Source organism: Podarcis vaucheri (assembly GCF_965113315.1).
Source record: "Podarcis vaucheri genome assembly, chromosome: 12".
NCBI classification, from domain to species: domain Eukaryota; kingdom Metazoa; phylum Chordata; class Lepidosauria; order Squamata; family Lacertidae; genus Podarcis; species Podarcis vaucheri.
Genome location: NC_138750.1, coordinates 63,130,911 through 63,154,459, shown reverse-complemented (window position 1 = coordinate 63,154,459; position 23,549 = coordinate 63,130,911). Strand labels below are relative to the sequence as shown.

The window sequence follows — 23,549 nt, the reverse complement described above, 5'->3', positions numbered from 1 at the left end:
GAGCATGAGATTGTGGGCAGGGAGGCTCACGTCATTAGCACCCAAACGGATCCTGCTTCTCTTTTAGTCACAGCTTTGGATCCAGCACGGAGCACGCAGGTCTCTGTGTCTCCACCTTCCAGCTCAGCTCACCCACAACTCTCTGCCTGATTTCTCTCCTACTTAGCAGCCAGGTAAGGGAGGTGGAGGAAAGGCCCGTCCATTAGCTTGGAGGACACCACCACTTAGCTGTAACCCTCACAATTATTAATATTTATAAAAGTAATAGTAATTTATTATTTGTACCCTGCCCATCTGGGTGAGTTTCCCCAGCCACTCTGGGCGGCTTCCAAGAAAGATTAAAAATACATTAAAAGGTCACATTAAAAACGTCCCTAAACAGGGCTGCCTTCAGATGTCTTCTAAGTCAGATAGTTCTTTATTTCCTTGACATCTGATGGGAGGGCATTCCACAGGGCAGGTGCCACCACTGAGAAGGCCCTCTGCCTGGTTCCCTGTAGCTTTGCTTCTCGCAGTGAGGGAACTGCCAGAAGGCCCTCAGAAGTGGACCTCAGTGTCCAGGTAGAACGATGGGGGTGGAGACGCTCCTTCAGCTATACTGGGCCAAGGCTATTTAGGGCTTTAAAGGTCAGCACCAACACTTTGAATTGTGCTCGGAAACGTACTGGGAGCCAATGTAGGTCTTTCAGGACCGGTGGCGGCCGCTCCCAGTCCCCAGTCTAGCTGCCACGTTCTGGATTAGTTGTAGTTTCTGGGTCACCTTCAAAGGTATCCCCACGTAGAGCGCATGGCAGTAGTCCAAGTGGGAGATAACTAGAGCATGCACCACTCTGGCGAGACAGTCCACGGGCAGATAGGGTCTCATCCTGCGTACCAGATGGAGCTGGTAGACAGCTGCCCTGGACACAGAATTGACCTGCGCCTCCATGGACATCTGTGAGTCCAGAATGACTCCCAGGCTGCGCACCTGGTCCTTCAGGGGCACAGTTACCCCATTCAGGACCAGGGAATCCTCCACACCTGTCCACCTCCTGTCCCCCAAAACAGTACTTCTGTCTTGCCAGGATTCAACCTCAATCTGTTAGCCGCCATCCATCCATCTTTCAGCCAAGAACCATGGGGTGGTTTGCATCCTAGCTCATTATTTTGAGCTGCTGACAGAAAGGGCCCCATCAGAGCTCAATCCGGCCCTGAATTGCTTGCTACCGATTTGAATGGAAAGATGATTTTCATAGGGTAGGGGGCACCGGTGGTGCAGTGATGGAACCAAGAGGGGGGTGGTCCCCAGAATTAGGAGATTCCCCCCCCCCCCAGCGCGCTCTATAAATCCTAGGGAGTTGCAAGAAAAGGGTCCACGTCGCCTCCACCCCCGTGAACCAGACGAGAGAGGAGGCCTGGGAAGCTGGAGGGAGGAGCCGCGTTGCAAAAAAAGGAGGCGCGTTTTGCAGCAGGGAAGGCGAAGAAGCAGCCGGGCCGGGTCTTGGGCTTTGCAGCCGGGTTGCCAACTGACCCGAAGGAAGCCCCGCCCTCGGCTGCTCTTGTGCCTCCCCGACGCCCTGCTACGTCCGGGGAGGGAGGAGCCGCGTTGCACGAAAAGGGGAAAAGAAGCCCTCCTTTTTTGCAGGAAAGGCCGGGCGCTTTGCAGCCGGGTTGCCAACGGACCAGAAGAAACGCCCGGCTGCTCCTGTGCCTTCCGCTGCCCCGTGACGTCGGGAAAGGGAGGAGCCGCCTTGCAAGGAAGAAGGGCCTTTCTTGCACAAGAGAAAGCAGCTTTGCAGCTTCGCCTCTGCAGCCGGGTTGCCAACTGACCCGGAGGAAAGCCTGGGCTGCTGCTGCTGCTGCTGCGCCTTCTTGCCGCCGCGGAAGCTTCTTGCTCCAGGATGGAGGTAAAAGCGCCTCTGCCTTTTTGCAATGCACCGCCTGCCCCGAGCAGGCCGGGCTCCCTTTCCCCGGCCCGGCAAGCGCCCCTTCGCCGCCGCCGCCGCCTGGCTCTTTGTTCCCCCGGCGGGCCGGGCGCGAGGGAGGCGCGCGTAAAGCGCCGCGCGTAAAGCTCCGGCCCGCAACGCCTTTCCAAGCGCTGGAGGGGGCCGCCTGCGCCCCCCAAGAGAGAAGGAGGGGGAGAGATCGCTGGTGGGAGGGGAAACGTGTCGGGATTCGAACCCAGAACAGCAGCAATTTGGGCCCGGCACCTGTTTCCCAGGCCTGGAGGAGGAGGACCGGAGTGGTCCAGCTCAGTCAAAGTTCCTTATTCTGGCCGCCAGCGGCTCTCCAGAAATCATCACCATCATCATGGGTGCTGTTTTTCTAGAAAAAGGGGTTGTCCAAGAGAGAAGGAGGGAGAGAGATCGCTAGTGAGGGGGAAATGTTGGAATTCGAACCCAGAACAGCAGCAATTTGGGCCGGGCACCTGTCTCCCAGGCCTGGAGGAGGAGGACCGGAGTTGTCCAGCTCACTCAAGGTTGCTTATACTGGCCGCCAGTGGCTCTCCAGAAATCATCACCATCATCCTCGATGCTGTTTTTGTAGAAAAATGGGTTGCTGAGCTCACCATGAACACCCACATGAGAGGTGCTGGAACTGAGTTCTGGTTGAAACCAAGCGTTGATGACGATGATGATGATGAGGAGGCTTATAGATTTTCATTTTGCAGTGTACCTGCAGCAGATTGAAGAGTTATTGCAACAAGTGGAAAGTAAAGGATGAACCAAATTATAAAAGAGGCAAGCAGAAAGTGGTCCTTGCCCTGTGGAACGCCCTCCCACCAGATGTCAAAGAAAGACAGCTGAAGGCAGCCCTGCTTAGGGAAGCTCTTAATATTTGATAAATTACTGTATTTTAATATTTTGCTGGAAGCCGCCCAGAGTGGCTGGGGAGGCCTGGCCAGATGGGCAGGGTATAAGTAATAATAATAATAATAATAATAATAATAATAATAATAATAATAATAATTAAAGGGGCAGAGGTTAGACTAGCAGAGCCATGAATGCCCTAAGCTCAAGGAAGGCAGAATCATATAAAAAAGGAGGTTCTAGTCCTGGTCGAAATCTCAGATTATTTGTAATTTTCTCCATGACAGCTCTCTTCAAGAGTGAGTGGCCCCAAGCATTTGGTGTAAAATTATGGGCTGCTTTCCACTGAGCTGCAATTGCCATTCATCCTGCCAAGATAATATATCCTTTGGACAATACATTTCCACTGGTATTACCAACAAAGCTCTGAACTGTTCTTATACATCTTGGGCAATTTGGCCGGGGTTAGGTACCATCTGTATAACATCTTCATTACGTTTTCTCTAATATCGTAACATGTGGTGTTGTCACCGCATGTCATCCAGATTTGCCTTTGGCACTCAGCCTTGACACTGGTCCGTAATAATAATAATAATAATAATAATAATAATAATAATAATAATAATTTATTATTTGTACCTTGCCCATCTGGCTGGGTTTCCCCAGCCACTCAGGGCAGCTTCCAACAAAGATTAAAAATACATTAAATTAAATTAAATTACATTACTTCCATATTCCAGAAAACCTGAGGCGGTCGTAGGGTTTGCTTTTGGGATGAGGAGGGTTGTGTTGTGGCAAACCTCGGCATCTTTCACGGAGATATGTTGGCTTCCATCACAGCTTTGACTTCCTGCATTGCCGTGGGTTGGGCTGGATGACCTTTGGGTGTCCCTTCGCACTCTACAATTCTACGTCCTCATTTCCGCAGGTGACATTTGAGGACGTGGCCGTCTACTTCTGCCGGGAAGAGTGGGCGGAATTAATTCCGTGGCAGAAGGAACTCTACCGGGGTGTGATGGTGGAAAACTACGAGGCGGTCCTTTCCGTGGGTAAATATACCACCGTCCTCTGGAACTCGGTTCGCTGGTGGGGGGAGTGAGGTCATGGTGGTTGGTCCAGGGTCCAACACTGGTTTCATTTGCAGAGCCCATTAGTTACTCAGAAGTAGACTGCCTCTGCCTGTGGAGGTTCAATTTAGCTCTCACGGCTGCTGTTTGATTGACAGGCCCATCATCCTCCATGAATTTCCCTTTCTTAATCATATTTTTAAAAATTGATGTACATACAATTTAACAAATTTAGTTCCATTTCCATACAGTAACCCCTTAGCATTTTGTCTTTTTCACCCTTACTTCTGTGATGTTTCTGTTCAAATCCTTTCCTCTACTGCCTTAGAAATAATACTTATTTCTATTGCATATATCCTACATTACATTCCTTTATCATTCTCATTCCTTTGCTTGGATTTCGAAACCTGCCTGCAATTTCATTTGACTTCACTGGGTGACCTCCAGCATATTGGGAAAGGGGCAGAATTCGTCCCTGGCCTCTCCCTGGCTGCTGGATCTGTGGGAATGTTCAGGGATGCAGGAGAGTATATATTGTCTGATTATAGCCTTTCCAACTTGTGTAAACAAGTTCACAATTTAGCAGAGTACCTTAACATTCCCCTTTTTAAACTCACAGCGGATGCTAAAGCCTCTATAATAACTGTTCTGGTATTTTCCCCTTTTCCCTCATAAAAGATAAGACATGACACAATCTTCTACAAAAGTATAAAAAGGTTTACTGACACATCATTCTGTTCACAATAGGATCCCAGAAGGCAGACTTAGCTTAGAAAAGTAACATATACCTAGAAACTATCTCATAAGGAGACAGCCCCTTACTCATTCCTCCCCATGTGTAAACATGTTCACTCTAGGAATGTTGTACTTGACCGCTCTTGCGTTTCACATCCCACAGGATCAGACCAAACTCCTGTCTTGTCCAGGATCATCTTCCTACAGGGGGTGGTGGGAAGAAGGACTCAAATGCCATTCGAATTAGCCTTCATAAACTCAAATCAAGTCCTTCATGCATCACAGGGTTGAACTGTGGAACTCCCCGCCACAGGATGGCCACTAACTTGGGTGGCTTTGAAAGAGGATCATGCGAATCCATGGAGGAGGAGAGGGCTATGGAGGGCTCCTAGCCAGGAGGGCTCTGTTCCACTTTCCTGGGCGCTTCCTGTAACAGGCATCTGGACAATATGCCTGCATTGTTGGGGTTGGACTAGATGACCCGCAGGCCCCCTTCCAACTCAACAATTCTCTGATTCTCTGATGCTGGACTAGGTGGGTCCCTGGCCTGAAATACTGCCAAAATAAAATGGAAGTGTCTCTCTCCCACGCAGGCCGCTTGTCTGTGAAACCGGAGATCATCAGCAAAATCGAACGGGAGGAGGCTGAGCTGTGCATTGGAGAGTTTTGGAAGCCCCCCCAGTGGAGAGACCCTTCGGGCCAGTGGCTAGGTCAGTAGTCCATGTTGCGTTCTGGTTCCCCCCACTCTTTTTGAAAGCTGCACAACAGCCCTTTGAGGTCGACTGGCCTCAAATTCACCCTGCGAAATCTTTGCAGTTGGGAGGCCTTAACCGTATAGCTCAGAGCTGGAGCGCTTGCTTTTCAGGCAGAAGACCGGCAGGTCCAGTCCTTGACATCACCAGATCGGATTGGGAGACAGCCCTGCTGGAGAACTGCTGCCAACCAGTGCAGGCACCACTGAACTAGGCAGGCTAATAGATCTGACGTAGCAGAAGGCGACTTCCTGAGCTGAGTTGTCAACCAGCCCCTTTTCCGGAACCATGACGACTAGAATATTGTTTTATTTTAGGGGGAAGAGCTGCTGCCAGCCAGTGTAGACATCCCTAGGTGGCCCAATAGATCTGGGTTTGTCCGAGACGACTTCCTGTGTTTCCACAAGGGTCCACGAGCGTTGCACGCTGCCAAGCGGGGGTTGTCCTTTTGGGGAGGGAAAGGGGAGTTGTTGCAAAGGGCGCAGGCCGCGATGGTGGGACTCCCATCCCGGCCTGCCTCTCAGGGTTGTTGTTGCGACACCAACACGGGAGGGCAGCCTTGCGGGAAAGTCGGGAGGCCCAAGTGCCAGCTGCTGCCTTAAACTTGTCTCTGAAGCCCTGTATCCCCGTTGTGGAAAGAGCTATTTTAATGGCTGAGTTAAACTGAGTTAAAGTACCAGTCTGCTTAGTACCATCTGACACTGGCATTTTAGACCCTTGGCAGGCTGCACATTTGTTACCTGCCAGCTTATTTTGCGCAAGACTTGCATCACACTGCCTGTGGGTTGGCCCTTGTTTCAAAGCATCTCCAAGTCCTGAAACAGTTCCAGAGAAAGTACTTCTTGCAGGCCTTGTGCAAACTACTGTGCTTGCTGCAACAGGTGGCACGGCTGCTGGTGAGTTTGTGGTTGAGGAAGCAAAGCCAGGACTCTTTAAAATACCCAGCACACTTCCTTCTTTCAGGATTTTGCAGGCTTAAAGAGACCATCATACTCATGTTTGCGCTTTGACGCTATTGACCACTGCATTACGCAGAGGCAATACTGGGGTATCGTCAGGTCCTGAAGGATCAGGTGCTTTTGCAACAGGAGCACTAAATTTGAATGCACCAGCAGACACTGACGGCAGTACAGTGTTGCAATTAGAGATGAAAATTAGAGACGATTTTGCAATTAGAGATGAAAATCTGTTCACAGGACTGCTGGCATTACTGGCCGGTTGCAGCTTTTTAGCCACTGATTGCACAGAACTGACAGGCGAAGATGAGGCAATATTTTGGCAAAGGTGACTGTTATGTACTGAAGTTCTCACCCTGGGCCAGCAGGGGGATACTGTAGATAGTCATGCAAATAAGGAATCGAAAGTGACATTCAGTGATTGGATAGTTTTAGAAAATTGTTACAGTTACGTTGTACTGGAGCTCTATATAAGCAGGCTGACTGAGCCCTTCAGTTCAGTTCCTACTGAAGGAGGAAGGCTGTTGGTTGCCGAGATACTGAACCTGGGAGTTTGTGAAGCTTTCTGGTGATTATATCTTCTGGTCTCTGGCCAGATTTTTCTCTTGTACAGTGGTACCTCTGGTTGCGAACGGGATCCGTTCCGGAGCCCCGTTCGCAACCTGAAAGAAACGCAACCCATGTCTGTGCATGCGTGGGTCGCAATTTGCCACTTCTGCGAATGCGCGTTACGTCCTTTTGCGCGTCTGCACATGCGCGAGTGGCGAAACCTGGAAGTAACCCTTTCTGGTACTTCCGGGTCACCGCAGGATGCAACCTAAAAAAAGATATCATGAAGCAAACGTAACAAGAGGTATGACTGTACTCCCTTATGGATCATCTCTGTTCTCTGTCAAATCTTGCGAAAGTCGGGAGGTGGACAACTGTCAATAAAACGTGTCTCAGTCCTGCCGCAGATTGTATGTGAGATTTCTCCCCCAGCCCCCCATCAAGGACGCTGACTCCCTTTCCTTTCTTCCCGGCAGGAGATGGCATCAGGATGGCAGACGATGAAGACCTCGAAAGGGCAGCCCCCATTCGGCGGCGGCGAGGGAGAAGGAAGAAGGTCCCGTCTTCAACAACGGAGAAACAGACAGCGATCGTGCCCCCCAAGGACAAGGGGCCCCCGAAGTTGACGCTGAAGATGAAACCTCCCAAGTGCCCGGAGTGTGGCAAGAGCTTCCTGAGCAACGTGGCGATGGCCATCCACATCCGGACGCACACCGGGGAGCGGCCCTTCAAGTGCCACCTGTGCCCCAAGGGCTTCCCCTCGCGGGGGGACCTGAAGCGGCACATCAAGACCCACCTGCGCCCCAAACGGAGCCCGCCTCCCCCCGTGGAGGCCGCCTGCGGGGGCAAGAAGCGCCTGGCCGCCAAGCTGCAGCTGCAGCTGCTGAGCCGCCTGCAGCGCCCGCCGGACCCCCGGAAGCCCCACGTGTGTGCCCAGTGTGGGAAGGGCTTTGGCACGCCCCAGAGCCTCCGGAAGCACCAGGGGACCCACTCCACCGAGCGCCCCTTCTCGTGCGCCCAGTGTGGGAGCAGCTTCCGCCTGAAGCAGATCCTGGTGGCGCACATGGACTGCCACGCCACCGAGCGCCCCTACCCGTGCCAGGAGTGCGGGAAGACCTTCGTGCAGGAGCGAGGCCTGCGCAGCCACCAGCTGGTCCACACGGGGGAGAAGTGCTTCTCGTGCGAGGCCTGCGGGCGCCGCTTTGCCTACAAGCAGCACTTCCTCAAGCACCTCCGCCTGCACACCGGGGAGCGGCCCTACTCGTGCGCCGAGTGCGGGAAGACTTTCCGGGACCGGGCGACGCTCAGCATCCACAACCGGATGCACACGGGCGAGCGCCCCTACAGCTGCCCGTTCTGCGGCAAGGCCTGCCGGCAAAAGCAGCACCTCAACAGCCACCTGAAGGTGCACCGGGGAGAGGTGCTCCCCCCCAGCGACGGCACGGGGCGCACCCTGCAGAAGGCCTGGGCGAAGGAGAAGCCCCACGCCTGCCCCAGGTGCGAGAAGCGCTTCCGCGACAAGCGGGTCATGAGGGCCCATCTGCTGACTCACGAAGCAGAGTCCTTGTCCGCCGGAGACGCTGGCCCGGCCCAGGCAGAGGCCAAATCCACCAGCGGGAGAGGCGGGGGTCAGAAAAAGCCCGCCTCTCTGTGTGCAACTGCCCCCCCTGAAAAGTTGCCTTTTGGGTGTGCTCATTGTGGGAGGAAGTTTCCGCAGCGGAAGTCCCTCCTGTTGCATCAGAGGAGCCACAGGTGAGGAAGGATGGCTCCCGCCGAGAGTCCAATCCTGACGTCCTTTTGCGAGGGAGCCTTGCATTTTGACAGCAGTACATCGCACTGAGCAAGTCAAACCTCATGAAGAAAGCAACTCGTGTCGTGTCCTCCGATTAGTTCCTGAGACCGAAAGTCCCCATCACCGCAGGGCTTTCCCCAAGCAATTAGAGACTGCGCCTGCAAGAAGCCTCTCTCTCCCCTGCCCTTTTCATGCCTCTTCTGGTTCTGGGAGAGCATGGCAGAGGAGAGCTTGTTGCAGCAGGAGGGGGAGACGCCGATGCCTCTTCCCCAGCCAGACCCATCTCTGCCTCTTGGTCTCCTTCCTCTCCTGCCTCAGCTTCTGCCTCTGATTCCAGACTGCTCTCTGCCACAGACTCCTCCCGCTCACTAAGCCCTGTTGCCTCTTCAGCTTCTGACACCTCCTTTTCCCAGTTTTCTCCTTCCCATTCATTGGCCTTCCACTGCCCCTCCCCAGGCTCTGAGACTTCTTCCCTTGGGGGTTCGCCGGCTGGTTCCTGCTCCCATTCATTTGTGTCCGACAATTCCATGACAGATAAAAACATGCCAACCTGCTTGGTTCCCAAACGATTTTGGCCAACCCCCCTTCCTGCTGGAACAACGCAGAAGTGCTCCTTTGGGGATGAAGTCAAACCACTGAAGAGTCACAGCGCCTGCTGTGGCTGCAGAGACCGATGTAAGAGAGACATGTTTCTTTGCAGTTGGGGCAGAAGAAGGCGCCCGGTTGTTCTGCTGCAGATAAACCTATAAAAAGCATTCTTCAGCCTAGCGGTGTGCATGACCCACTGTGGAAGATAACAGCACCATAAAATTCAAAAGAGAAATGCTCAGTTGCAGTTTTTCAAAATGCAATTATACCTGTTTTTCAAAGTTTGATAGTTGTTTACTCCCCTCTTGAGCTGCCCCAGTTTGGGAGTGACTGGCCCAGCCTGAAAAGGGCCCATGGGAATCTCTAACTGGAAGTGACCTTGTTCCCTTTAATGATTCTTCTGTGTGGGCCTGACCCCTCTCTATCCTGCCCCCCCAATTCCTTGTGTTTCTAGAAGTGGGGAATTTCAAGTTTGAAAAAAGATATGCAAATGTTAATATGAAATACCCAGTATCTTGGAATATTAAAGACGAACCAATTCAACAAAACCAAACTGAAAAGGGGAAAAGAAAAAGGAGAACTTCAAAATATCCACCCCAACAATTCTGCGTTCCATAAACTAATGTTTTCTTCAATCCTCAAACGCTGATCTCACAAGTTGATTTTCTTTTTCACACAAAAGCTCTGTAAGAAGTTGTAGTAAATATCGACAATGATTTTTCTCTTAATGAAACACATCAATTTCACCATCTTAGCTAGGAGCCATTCTTTCGTGGTAGAACCAACAGGTTGTTTTGACCCAGGCCAGCGCTGAGACAGCGGGGGGGGGGGGGGAAATCTGTGGCAGGGAGTTCCACAGTTTAACTATTATTATTAATGTACAGTGGTACCTCGGGTTACATACACTTCGGGTTACAGACTCTGCTAACCCAGAAATATTACCTCGGGTTAAGAACTTTGCTTCAGGGTGAGAACAGAAATTGTGCTCCAGCGGCGCAGCGGCAGCAGGAGGCCCCATTAGCTAAAGTGGCGTTTCAGGTTAAGCACGGTTTCAGGTTAAGAACGGACCTCCGGAACGAATTAAGTACTTAACGCGAGGTACCACTGTATTCTGTACGCATTCTTCACCCCAAGTTCCCAGGGTGTGTTACAGCATTAAAAACAACATTGAAAACCATTTGAAACTGTGCTCCATGAGGTGCTTCCTTCTCTCTGTCCTGACAGGAGATGTGAAAGTGAATTGGTGTTTACATGTCAGAGAAGGAGCTGCCTTGGTCTGTTGCAAGAAATGCAATATTTGAGGCATGCGGCACCTTCAGAGACCCAGCAAAAATTCTTGCAAGACGTGTGGTGCTATGCGCGCACGTGTGCTTTGAGGATCAGGAATGTAAACAGCCAGGTCCGGAGGAAAGGAAGTGTGGAAAGGGCAGGTGGCGATAATGACCTCACTGGCAAGAGATTGCATTTCCGCCTCTTCACGTGTCCTAACGCAGCAGGTCCACGTTCCAAGTACGGTACTGTGATCTTCAAACTGCTGTGGACTGTAATAAATTTGTTGTGATTTGTAAAGTTAGTGCCTTAAAGGAGAGCAAGAAAAATTCAAACAATAGCAATCAAATTTCCTAGAATGTAGATTGTATAGCTATATATCTCATAGTCAAGCAATATAGAAAAAGAGAATGTAAGAATTCTCTTTAAGGTGCCGTGAAACACTTTTTGTGGTATTTTAAGTGAAACGCTAGAAGTTTCTGGATCCAGAGCACATTATTTGAAGTGCAACAAGGAGCCGTTTCAAATAAACATTTATATAAAACAAGCAAGAACTTTCTGAGTTGCATAGGCTGCAACCCAACTCCCACCATAAAACACAGGAAGCTCCCTTATACTGAGATACAGCTATTCCTATATTGTCTACACTGACTGGCAGCAGCCACAGGATTTCAGACGAGGGACATTCCCAGCCTCTACCAGGAAATTGGCGATGGCACCTGGGGCCTTTGCCTGCGGGGCAGATGGTCTGCCACTGACTTACGGCCTTCCCAAACAAGACATGTCCTTCTGCTGAGTCAAATCCATGCCTCCATGTCGCTGCACTGGCTGGCAGCAGCAGTGTTCAATGCTACTCCCATTCACAGGGTTTCAGGCTGCTGCTGTCTCGCCCAGACTAGTGGGAGACTGAGGCCGGGACAGGTAAGTTGACCTGTCTAGGATTGCACTCTGAACGCTGCTCGATAACGGCGTTTGCAAACCCATCCAGAAACAACTGCGCGATCCTATGCATGTTTCCTCTCAAGTCAGACCCGTTGGGATAAGAAGAGCAGGATTCAACACTCTCCACTCCTGTGGCTTCCAGCAACTGGAATCGGTCCCACCCTCTTCTAAACCGTCTAAGTAGGTGGCCACCCCTGCTTCTTCCTGTGGCAGTGAGTTCCACAGATGAACTCCGCGCCGAGTGAAGGAGGACTTCTTTCCGTCTGCCCTGAACCTTCCCACAACATTCAACTTGGCTCGGGATTTCAAGGCGGCTTCCTCCCTGCAGCGGCGGGTCTCAAATTTCAGGGGTCCTCTGTGCCAAGCCAAAACACTGCGCCGCCCCTGCTCCCCAAAATCCGCCGCTGCTCCCTGCGCCTTCAGGATCGCAGCAGCCTGCGCTGCCAGGCTAGCCGGGGAGGGTCTGCAGGAGGCAGAAAAACTGGAAAAGCCCCCCCCCATATTTTAAGCTCCCCCAAGAGCTGGCCCTGCAAGCTGAGCGCTTGGCGGGCGAGGCGAAGGGCGCGCGCGCTCAGGGCGCATTTGGAGACGTCGCTCGCCAGCTCCTTGGAAAGGGAGGCGCATTTGGGGACCCTGCGGAGCCCCTTTTCCCCCGCCGGGTGCCCAGCCCAGCCTGGCCGGAGGGCGCCTCCTCTCCTCTCCCCTTCCTTCCTCCGTCCCTCCCTCCGCCGGCCGAAGCGGATCCGGTTCACGAGCTGGACGTGGGTGGCTCCCGCCGGCCCCTCCGCGCCGCCGCTCGGATCCGCCTCCGGAGGCGCCCGCTGGCCTGGGCGCTTCGCATCCCGAGGAGGAGATGCTCGGCCCGGTAGGACCCCTCTCCCCGTCCCCGCACCCTTTGCCCTTCTCTGGGTCCCCGGGCCGGACCGGGAGGAGAAGGGACCAGCCCGGCAGAGGCGCCCGCTTTGGCCGGCGGACAAAGGCGCGCGTGCCTCTGCGCGCATGCAGAGCGCCCCGGCTCCGGAAGGAGAGTGGGAAGAGCCGGGGAAAGCGAGTCGTCCCCCGCAAGGCGAGACCCAAAACCTCTCCTTATACCGAGTCAGGCCATGGTCTATGTAGCTCAGTATTGTCGACACAGGCCGGCAGCAGCTCTGCCGGGGTTCAAGAGGAGACTTTTCCCAACCCATTTTTTTTATTATTATTTATAAATTATAGCCCTTCACCAAGGGCGTTGCCAGGATTTTTGTTAGGGGGGGCAGGCTTTCGTTGGGGGGGTAGAACCTCAGATTTGTATTGATTTGGGGGGGCAGCTGCCCCCGTACCGCCCCTTCACCCCAAAATCTCCGGGCGGATCACAGCATAAAAATGCAAAATAAAAACGCAAACAGCCCAGAGATGCTGTGGGTCCTTCTACATGCCCACAGATGTGCTCCCCCACTGAGCTATGGTCACTCACTCTCTGAGCCAGACCATCACTTCATTTATTTTTTATTTATTAAATTCATATACAGCATCAAAAGATCTCGGAGCGGTTCACAAGATGAGAACACAAGATAGCTCTGGACCTGTAAAAGGGTAAAAGCGTGTTGGGAAATAATCCACAATGAATTGAAAAAAATGTTTAGAAGTATTTTCCCCAAAAAAACCAGAGTCCTTTTTGTTGTGGTTAATTCAGATGGAAATTCCCAGGTGTCAAAAAAGGTTATTTATATATGCTACCACTGTAGTCCGTGTTTTGTTAGCCCCCAAATGGAAAACGAGCGAGAGCCCAACCAAAGAAGAATGGCAAATTAAATTGATGGAATATGTGCAGCTTGCGGACCTAAAATATAGAATAAGAGAACAAGAAGAACATTCGTTTAAAGAAGTTTGGGAAATGTTTATTGGATATGTGGGGGGAAACTGTGTACACTTGAAAACGTTGGCAACATTAAGGTAAATTAAACAGTGTAAATAAGTTTTGTTGGATAATTGAATAGTGAAGGGTTTAGTTTATGTAAAATATGCAGGGATTTATGATATGCAAAATGAACTGCGGAAAGGGCATTGACATTTTAAGGTTGTTTAAATGAATATTCCAAAGTGTAAAACAGAATATATATATATATATATATATATATATATATATATATATATATATATTTGCTTTCGTAGATTTTCACGGGTACAGGAATGCAGGTTTTGGTGTCTTCGGGTGTCTTCCCGTGTAAGAGTCGGGGTGTCTGTGCGACCCAAGATATCCCTCAAGTAATTAAGGAACAAAAGAAGAAAAGGCACACTAATCTAGGAACTTCCTCTCTGCCCAGAACGTTGGAGGCTATACACCACACCCCTCAACAGTATTTATAGGAACTCAAATACCAGACTCTGCTCTGTTCCAGTAACAAGAAGCCGAAAGCACCAGCCTGAAGATGACGAGTGAGACCTCGTCGAAACGTCGCCCAGACACCCCGACTCTTACACGGGAAGACACCCGAAGACACCAAAACCTGCATTCCTGTACCCGTGAAAATCTACGAAAGCATATATATATATCACGAGATAACTCAATATTGTCTACTCTGACTGGCAGCAGCTCTCCAGGATTTCCGGCAGGGGTCTCCCCTAGCCCTACCTGGAGATGCTGTCTGGGGTTGAACCTTCTGCATGCTGAGCAGGCCTCAAGGGATGGAATATCGACATAGGAAATGGCCTTGTACTGAGACGGACCTGTGGTCCATTTTGCTCCATATGGTCTACACTGACCGGCAGCTGCTGTCCATGATTTCAAGCAGGCTTCTCTTGCAGCCCTGTCTGGGGACTGATCCTGGGACCTTCTGCTGGCAAGGCACTCTAACCACTGAACCAGCACCCTTCCTATCTGACCTTAAGGACTCGTCGAGTGGGCAGCTCGGTTCGGGGGCGGCTTGTGGGCCAATTAAATGACCCCCATGGGCCGCTTGTGGCCCATGGGCCTTAGGTTGCCGACCCCTGACTTACATCATTGGAGCCTACACAACATAAAACACTGTTGCTGTATGTATGTGCTATTTTATTTCTTTTTTATCTTATATTTTGGAAATGTTTTTTTCCTTTAAATTTTTTTTTGGGGGGGGCCCAAGAGAGTGGGGCTCTAAGCTATAGATTGTTTAGCTTGTACCATAAATCCAGCACTGAACTGCACATTGGTTCAAAATCCAAGCGAACCTATTTTCTTTAATTAATTGAACAAAACTGATGGACTTGATCCAACGATGCCGCCTTTTCCAAGTCATGATTTACACCTCCAGCGTCCACCGTCTGGTGAGGGTGATGGGAGTTGTGTAAGGGCAAACTGCAGTTCCCAGAATCCTTTGCGGGGAGGAGGGGGAGTCATGTGGCAGAGGTGCTTAGAATGTCTGCTATGGGGCCCGAAGCTATAGCTTGCTTGGCTTATACAGTGGTACCTCGCAAGACGAATGCCTCGCAAGACAAAAAACTCGCTAGACGAAAGGTTTTTCCGTTTTCGATTTGCCTCGCAAGACGAATTTCACCTATGGGCTTGCTTCGCAAGATGAAAACGTCTCGCGACTTTGTTTCCTTTGTCTAAAAACAAAGACATGTTTTGTTTATAAAGTTAATTTATTTTCCCTTCAATTTTTGAACTGCTCTTTACAGTATGTGTGACTTTAAAGAGCAGTTAATAAACTGTTGTTGTACCAAATTTGGCTTTGTTTGGACTTTTTTTGACCATAGGAACGCATTAATTGATTTTCAATGCATTCCTATGGGATTTCGTGATTCGCAAGACGAAAAATTCGCTAGACGACAAAACTTGAGGAACGAATTAATTTCGTCTTGCGGGGCACCACTGTATGCAAATCTGGCACTGTTCTCTTATCTCCCATCCCAAAGGAGTTCCCATAACCCACACTGGAGCCCACGTGATGGGGCAGGTAGTCATTTAATAAGGTAACTGGGTTGACAATTCATAGAATCATAGAGTTGGAAGAGACCACAAGGGCCATCGAGTCCAACCCCCTGCCAAGCAGGAAACACCATCAGAGCACTCCTGACATATGGTTGTCAAGCCTCTGCTTAAAGACCTCCAAAGCAGGAGACTCCACCACACTCCTGGGCAGCAAATTCCACTGTCCAACAGCTCTTAGTGTCAGGAAGTTCTTCCTAATGTTTAGGTGGAATCTTCTTTCTTGTAGTTTGGAGCCATTGCTCCGTGTCCGCTTCTCTGGAGCAGCAGAAAACAACCTTTCTCCCTCCTCTATGTGACATCCTTTTATATATTTGAACATGGCTATCATATCACCCTTTAACCTCCTCTTCTCCAGGCTAAACATGCCCAGCTCCCTTAGCCGTTCCTCATAAGGCATCGTTTCCAGGCCTTTGACCATTTTGGTTGCCCTCCTCTGGACACGTTCCAGTTTGTCAGTGTCCTTCTTGAATTCTGGGCACCACAATTCTCCAGGGCTTGGGGTGGGGTGCTTTGCTGAGTTGCTTCCTCTGTCATTGCAGGTGACGCTGGACGACGTCACGGTCTCCTTCTCCCCGGAAGAGTGAGCAGGGCTGCAGGAGTGGCAGCGGCGGCTCCACCGTGACGTCATGCAAGAGAACTACGAGCTGCTCGCCTCCCTGGGTAAGACCGGTGGTTTCCTCGCCATACTTAAGTGGCCACAGGGAGCACTCAAACAAACCGTCCGCAATAGAAGGGGAATTCAATTTTGCATGCATCTGAACAAGAGACCTGCCCCGATTCTCATTCTCAAACCGGTCTGCAAACTGAAACACAGCTCACCTTCCTGATTCACACGCTTCTGAATTTTGCGACGCAAAGTTCTCCAGGTGTCTGTTAATGCGCGAGAATGCATCTATTTGTGTCCAATGTCGGCAAAAGTCATAAACAAGTCGTGCATTGTGTTACTGGACATTGCTTGCCAAAATGTGAGAGTCAGTCAGAAATGTGTTGGTGGTGGTAAATTTGCACTATATTCGAGATGGCTTTTCATGAAGATTTATATTTGGAAACAAAAGCAGATTGCTGCAGAAATGGTGCTTCGAGTGGTTTCTGTTTTTGTAGGCCACTTTGAGTCATTGTGAGTAAAATGACAACAACAACAACAATAATAAATTCCTTCCAGTAGCACCTTAGAGACCAACTAAGTTAGTTATTGGTATGAGCTTTCGTGTGCATGCACACTTCGTCAGATATTTATTTATTTTGTTTTGTTTTGACTATGGCAGACAAACACGGCTACCTACCTGTAATAATAATAATAATAATAATAATAGTTATGATGTTCTGGGTGACGAAGCCCTTCTTATCACAGCACATAGTTTAGCTGTGGAACTCCCTGCCACGGGAAGTAGTGATGGCAACCACCTGGAATGGCTTTAAAAGAGGAAGAGACAAATTCATGAAGGAGGCTCTCAATGGCTGATAGCTATGCTGGCCATTCTCTGCTTTCATAGCTGCTGGAAACCGCAGGCAGGGAGGCGGCTCCCGCACTCGGATCCTGCTTGTGGGGTTCTTCCCATTGGGGCATCTAGTTGGCCACAGAACTAGACGGGCCCCATTTGACCTGGACCAGCAGGTCCTTCTCCTGTCCTCCCTGTTACCTGTAGAGTTGGGAGAGAACCTTGATAAGCAATGGCGGAAAAGCCTCAGCTTGGCACAGTGGTGTAGCGTCTTTTGCTGGTGCCCGGGGCTAAGTGGGGCCGTGCTGCACCGCCTGCCTGCTTGCGCAGTGGGGAGCCCGGCTGGCCAACATGGCCCTGCTTTGAGGGGTACACTCATGGCGCAACAGGGCAGGGCGCAAAGTGCTGCTGGGCTCGCAGGGCATCATGATTAATGTGCCCCCCCAAAAAAACTTGACCCGGGGCAACCCTGCCCCTGTTACGTCACTGGATTGGCAAGACTGCTTTTCAACTTCTCCCTTTTCCTTTTGCAGGCTGCGACCTCCGAGTCAAGGATGAAGAAGGGGAGTCCGGGGAGGAAGACGGCCGAGGGCTCTTCTTGGAGACGGTGCTCCGGCGCTGGAAGCCCGAGGGCGAGACTTCGCACCCGCTGCAAAACGGCGGCAGCAACGTGGCTGGCGAGCCTGCGGGTGGAGCGGGACTCCTGTCTCAGGGGCCACCTGGCACTGAAGGAGGAAGGGATCCCGGAGGGGAAGAGTCGTGCCCCCTAACCTGCCCGGACTGCGGGAAGCGCTTCAAGAGCAAAACCTCCTGCTTGACGCACCAGCGCATCCACACCGGCGAGCGCCCCTTTGGCTGCCCCGAGTGCGGGCGGCGCTTCACCCAGCGGCAGCACCTAGGCACCCACCTGCGGGTGCATAGCGGGGAGCGCCCCTTCTCCTGCGGCGAGTGCGGTGCCGCTTTCCGGCTGCAGAAGCTGCTGCTGACGCACCGGCGCAAGGCGCACTCGGGGGAGCCGCCTCTGGCGTGCGCCGACTGCGGAAAGCTATTCAGCCACAAGCACCACCTGATGACGCACCAGCGGGTGCACACGGGCGAGCGCCCCTTCCCCTGCCCCGAGTGCGGGAAGTGCTTCACCCAGAAGCACCACCTGCAGACCCACCAACGGGGGCACTCGGGAGACCGCCCTTTCCCCTGCCCCGAGTGTGGGAAAGCCTTCAAGGACCGGGCGGGGGTGTTGATGCACCGCATCGTCCACACGGGCGCCAAGCCCTTCGCGTGCCAGTGCTGCGCCAAGATCTTCAGCCACAAGCACCACCTGGTGATCCACCAGCGCGTCCACACGGGCGAGAAGCCCTTCTCCTGCCAGGTGTGCCGCAAGTGCTTCACGCAGAAGCACCACCTGCTCAGCCACGAGCGCATCCACACCGGCGAGCGCCCCTACGCCTGCCCCGCTTGCCCGCGCAGCTTCAAGGACCGCATCACCCTCAAGTTGCACGTGCGGCTCCACACAGGCGAGAAGCCCTTCTCCTGCGAGCGATGCGGAGAGAGCTTCCGCCTGCGCAAGGCCCTGCTCTCCCACCAGAGGGCGCACGACGCACCCGCCCAGCTCATCTGCACCGAGTGCGGGGAGAGCTTCCCGCGCATGCGCAGCCTGGCTGCCCACAGGAGGAGGGCGCACCCAGCAGCAGCGCCCCACGGGGCTGGCGCACGGCCCGGACCAACCGGCCACTTGCGCCGCCCGGCTGAGTCGCATGCTGATGGGGAGAGAGCATCAAACGCGCCACCCAGACCCTGAGGGCATATGGCAGAAAGAAAAGGGCAGTCTGGGCCCTGGCACACATCCTCCAGCTGCAAAGATGCCAACGCAGTGAATCGCCTGCCCAGGCCAGGATCCCTAGGCTGGGTGGACAAGGGAATGCGATTGCCCTCTTTCATGGCATCGTACAGTTGGAAGGGTTCCACGGGTCATCCATCCCAACCCGCTGCAACACACCTTTCTCATTGTCCTTTTTGTTTGGGAAATTTTGTCAGCATCCTGCCCCCCCCCATCAAAACCAAGGACCTCCCCTTTCCCGGCTTCCCATTTCCGCTTTGTTGCAGCGCCGACTGGTTATTGCAGGAGCAGCCCAACCCAGGGAGCTAGTGTAGTGTAGTGTAGTGGTTAGAGCGCTGCTTTTCAAACTTGGTATTACAACTCCCATCATCTGTAGCTAGCAGGAGCAGCAGTCAGGGATGACGGGAGTTGTAGTCCAACAACCGCTGAGGACCCAAGTTTGAGAAAGGCTGGGCTAGAGTGCCGGAGCTCGTGGCGGCGTTCGCAGCCCCCCTTTCTCCTGATGACACCCCATTTTGTCCCCACACCAACGCTGTGAGGCGGGGTGAGAGACAGTGACTGGCCCGAAGGTCCCACCCAGTGAGCTGCGTGGCCGAGTGGGGATTTGAACCCAGGTCCTTGCCCGACCTTCTTGACCCCTGGACCACCAGACTGCGGTGCCCCTTCCCTTCTTGCCAAGCGAGAGCCCTGTAAAATGGGCCACCTCACCAACCCACCTCGGGTCTAAGAGACAAGGAATTTGAGCAGCTCTTTCCAGTTCGCTGGATCGTCAAGTTGGAAGGGATCCTCGAAGGTCATTTAGTCCAACCCCCTGCATTGCAGGAATCACAGTCAACCGCGGTTCTTTGCTCTGCACCAGGAAAAGGCTTTGCCTGCCACTGGAGAAATTCAATTCTGTTTGCATTTGCAGGTGAATCCCCTTTATCTGCTCTTTCTGAATCAGCCCTCACACCAAGACACGGACACAGCCCTTCAAAAAGTCACCCTTCTCTGAATCTTGCACTGTGCAGGTGACGAGTGTAAAGTATGCATCACTAGGCTAGGGCATGGATCAAAACCCGTAGTTTAGCAGAAATAAAATGCATTAGGTGAGAGAACGCGGCCTTGCAAAAATGTGTATTTTGGGCAAAATTGCACCCAAAATGTGTGTGGGAAGAGACATTCGCACTAAAATTCTGGTGAGTTATCATGAGGACTTATTTTTGGTAATTGCAAACTGATGCGGAGAACTAAATCTGCGACCAGGAAAATGAGGAAGTGGAGGAGGAAACGAAGATTGACAGATTCACCCGTGGAACACCATTTGGGAAATCATAAATGGGGAATTTGCACCCCTCCACGTGTTGCTGGACTACGACTCCCATGATTCCTGGCTGTTGGGAGTTGTAGGCCAACGACAGCCAGACGGAGCCACAGCTTCTCCCTCCCCAGCATAAGCGCAAAGGTTGCCTCTGGGCACGTTAAGACGGCAGGTGGCTGTGGAGTGGGTGCACTTTTTCAGAACCCTCAGCTGCCCTGCAAGCTGTGAATAGGCAACGTAGCGCCCTCCCAAAGGTCCCAGAATCATAATGCCGGAAGGGACCCCAAGGGTCATCCAACCCAACCCCCAAAAATGCAGGCCTCGCAACTGAAGGATCCCCAGCAGGTGGAGATCTGAGCCCTGCTTAGAAACCTCGGCAAGCCAGGAATAGCCAGTGTGGTCCCTTCTAGCTGCTCCTGGACTCCAGTTCCCATCAGCCCCAGCAAGTATGCCCAATGGCAAGGATGATGGGAGGCCACAGCACATCAGCTACCCCTCCCAAGCCCAGACCACCCCACCAAAGCTCAAAATGACTGCAAGTCCAGCTATGTCCTGTCCAATGTAAAAGGAAGAACAAGCAAGTGGTACGTCCTCTGCGTGGGGAAGACGGAGACCTTCTTTGCCTCTGTCTTCACCCAAAAGGAAAGTGATAACAGAATAAATGATGCAAGGAGGGAGCTGCAGCCCAGATAGGAAAAGGGGTAGTAAGGGAACAACTAGCTGCTTTAAATTAATTCAGATCTCAAGTGCCTGATGAGCTGCTCCCAAGGGTGCTAAAGGGGCTTGCAGATGTAGTCTCAGAGCCTTTGTCTATTATCTTTGAGAACAGGTGAGGTCCCTATAGACTCGAGATGGGCAAATATTGTCCCCATCTTCAAAAAGGGGGGAAAGGAAGACCCAGGTAATTACTGACAGGTGAGCTTGACACTGATAACAGGGCAGGTCCTAGAACAGATAATTCAACAGTTAGTCTGTGAGCATTTAGAAAAGGACGCTGTGATTACTAAGACCCAGCATGGGTTTCTCCAAAATAAGTCATGGCAGCCCAATGTGATTTCTTTTTTATGGAATTACAAACTTGGTGGATCAGGGAAATGCTGTGGACATAGTGTATCTTGATTTCAGAAAGGCTTTTGGCAAAGTCCCCCATGATATTCTAGCGAGGAAGCTGGTAAAATATGGGTTGAACGACGTGACTGTTAGGTGGATTTGCAGCTGGTTGACTGACTGAACCCAAAGAGGACTCATTAATGGTTCCTCGTCATCCTGGGGGAAAGTGACAAGTGGAGTGCTGCAGGGTTTTGTCCTGGGCAAGTTGTTGCTTAATGTCTTTATAAATGACTTGGATGAAGGAATTGAGGGGATGTTAATCAAATTTGCAGATTGCACCAAAGTGGGAGAGGTAGCTAATGCCACAGAAGACAGAATCAGAATTCAAAATGATTGGAGATCTGGGCACAAGCTAACAAAATGAATTTCCATAGGGACAAATGTCAGGTTCTGCAGTTAGGCAGGAAGAAGCAGATGCACAAATATAGGATGGGGGGACACCTGGGTAACTAGCAGCACATGTGAAAAGGGTCTCAGGGTCTTGGTGGACCACAAGCTTGACATGAGTCAACTTCTTGGATTTCCTGAAAGCCAGACTTCCTTCTCAGATTCCTCCTTTTTCCCAATGCAAAAAGAAGCAAAGCTCACGGAGCTGTTCCCCTGCCCTTGCCGACCTTAAATAGGTCTTTTCTTCCCACAAGGTTGACCTGTGGTTGGGCTCTGAGCTGCCGCTTCTGATCTTCCTGAAAAGGGCTCCCCCACCTTGCTATCGCTTGTTAAAACCTCTTCCTCACACACCTGGTTTCCCGGGGGAATGAGATGCTGGTTCACTGCCTGCGCCCTGATTTGCAACGGAGACATTTTCATAAAAAAGACGAATCTCTTTTCTTCCTGGGAGATTTGCTCCTTGGCTTCCAATTTCCTTCTCAAGAACGCCTGGCACAGAGATTGCTCTTTTCACAGCCACTGTACATATGAACCAGGCACCTTCTGTGTTCATCCCCTGAGCAACAGTGCTTCCCCTAAAAACGACGCAAGGCTCTAGTCCTCACGCTTTGCATCAAGGGCTAATTCGATAGGAACCTGGGAAGCTGCGCCAGGCCATCGTTGGCCCAGCTTGCTCAGTATCACCCACACTGTCCAGCTGGCAAGGGGCCTTCCTAGCCCCACCTGGAAATGCCACTGGGCACTGGGTGAGGCTCACAAGGTGGGCACTCGGCTTCCACTCCTGCAAGCCCGCAGCAAATTCCTTTGGCATCCTCTCTCAGTCCTCCCCTGTGGAAGCTTCCTTGGCGCATTAATAAAACACACAGCGAAGCTGCTGGCTGAGTTTATTGACTTGCAAAGGAACAAAGGAGAAATCTGTGCTGTGCTGTGTGTGGGGGGGGGGACTGGAAAACAGGAGAGAAGAGGCAATGGGAAACATGAAAAAAAATCTTGCATCCTGGGAGGGCAGACGTCCCATTCCGCCATGGAAGGGCCTGGTCTTTTCGCCTGCGGGGACGTCGTCAGCGCTTGGAGAAGTCGCCACCTGCGATGGAGAAGAAGGCAAACCCGAGACGGGTGGTGAGACTTGAATGCAGGACTTACCTGGGAAGACCAAGAGCAGAGGAAAGCGACTCTTGTGTTCGGATCCTGCGTGTGGGTTTCCCATTGGGGCACCTGGTTGGCCACTGTGAGGACAGCATGCTGGGCTCTGGAGACTCGGTGTGGTTAGAGTGTCAGACCAGGATGCGGGAGACCCGAGTTCGAATCCCCCCAGTCACACTGGACCAATCACACTGCCTTCTCTCTCAGCCTATCCTCCCTCGCAGGGCTGTTGTGGGGGTTAAATGAGGAGGGAGGGAACCATGTACGCCACTTGGAGGGAAATAATGTGGGATATTAATGCAATGAAATAAATAAGGATAATGGCTGGGCCACTTGCCTGATCCAGGTCTTAGCTATAGAAAAGAGAGCTTTGTCTACATCTTTGGCCTAATTGAGCCAGGCTCCTCTTAGGCCCAGGAATCAGGTTGGGGAGGGGGGAGAACCCATTATTATTATTTTACTATAATTTATAACCCGTCCTAAGGTCCAAGGGCGGGTGACATGATTAAAGTATGGTATTGAAAACAGTTTTAAAAAACCCCTTCACAATCCCAGAAATAAAGTGGGTCCTAAAATCAATGCATTAGGCGTCAAAGGAGAAAGAGGGGCGTCATCAGCATCCGCCGGAAGCTGTTCAATGAAGGCAAGAGTGAGTTGGGGGGGGTCTGGGTGGACCACAAGTTTAATAGGCGGTTAAATGCTATTCTAGGCTTCATCAACAGGTCTCGTGGGATATTGGAGACCTGGGTGCAAGCCCAGTAGGGACAAATGTAAGTTTCTGCACTTAGGCAGGAAGAACCAGATGCACAAATATAGGGCTGGGGACACCTGGAAAAGGATCTAGGAGTCTTGGTGGACCACAAGCTGAAGACGAGCCCACAGTGTGATGCAGCAGCAAAAAAAGCTAATGCTTTTTCTAGGCTGCATCAACAGAAATATAGAGTCCAG

At 51.7% G+C, this 23,549-nt stretch overlaps 3 protein-coding genes across 6 annotated transcripts in view; 2 read left to right on the top strand and 1 right to left on the bottom strand.

Moving 5' to 3' along the window:
- Positions 1-1,018: 1,018 nt before the first annotated feature.
- LOC309514956 (uncharacterized protein) lies at positions 1,019-10,417 on the top strand. The gene is made up of 4 exons (XM_082192482.1): positions 1,019-1,886; positions 3,718-3,838; positions 5,185-5,301; positions 7,325-10,417. Exons 1-4 carry the CDS (start codon positions 1,881-1,883, stop codon positions 8,602-8,604), a joined length of 1,524 nt encoding a protein of 507 aa, XP_082048608.1. The 5' UTR covers positions 1,019-1,880; the 3' UTR covers positions 8,605-10,417.
- A 949-nt stretch (positions 10,418-11,366) lies between these two features.
- On the top strand, positions 11,367-18,833 carry LOC309514975 (uncharacterized protein). 4 transcript variants are annotated; one of them, XM_082192523.1, is made up of 4 exons: positions 11,367-12,304; positions 15,310-15,366; positions 15,925-16,045; positions 17,358-18,833. In XM_082192523.1, the coding sequence occupies exons 3-4, from the start codon at positions 16,012-16,014 to the stop codon at positions 18,620-18,622; spliced, it is 1,299 nt and encodes a 432-aa protein (XP_082048649.1). In that variant the 5' UTR covers positions 11,367-12,304; positions 15,310-15,366; positions 15,925-16,011; the 3' UTR covers positions 18,623-18,833. The 4 variants fall into 4 exon arrangements, with proteins under 4 accessions (XP_082048649.1, XP_082048648.1, XP_082048651.1 ...); XM_082192522.1 differs by lacking the exon at positions 15,310-15,366; XM_082192525.1 differs by lacking the exons at positions 11,367-12,304; positions 15,310-15,366 and adding an exon at positions 12,881-13,011.
- Positions 18,834-21,518: 2,685 nt separating this feature from the next.
- LOC309514800 (SCO-spondin-like) overlaps positions 21,519-23,549 on the bottom strand; it is a 183,682-nt gene continuing 181,651 nt past the window's right edge. The window contains exon 113 of the mRNA XM_082192086.1: positions 21,519-22,542. Coding sequence (XP_082048212.1) covers positions 22,520-22,542 — 23 coding nt within the window. The 3' untranslated portion in view covers positions 21,519-22,519. The remainder of the gene's footprint in view (positions 22,543-23,549) is intronic.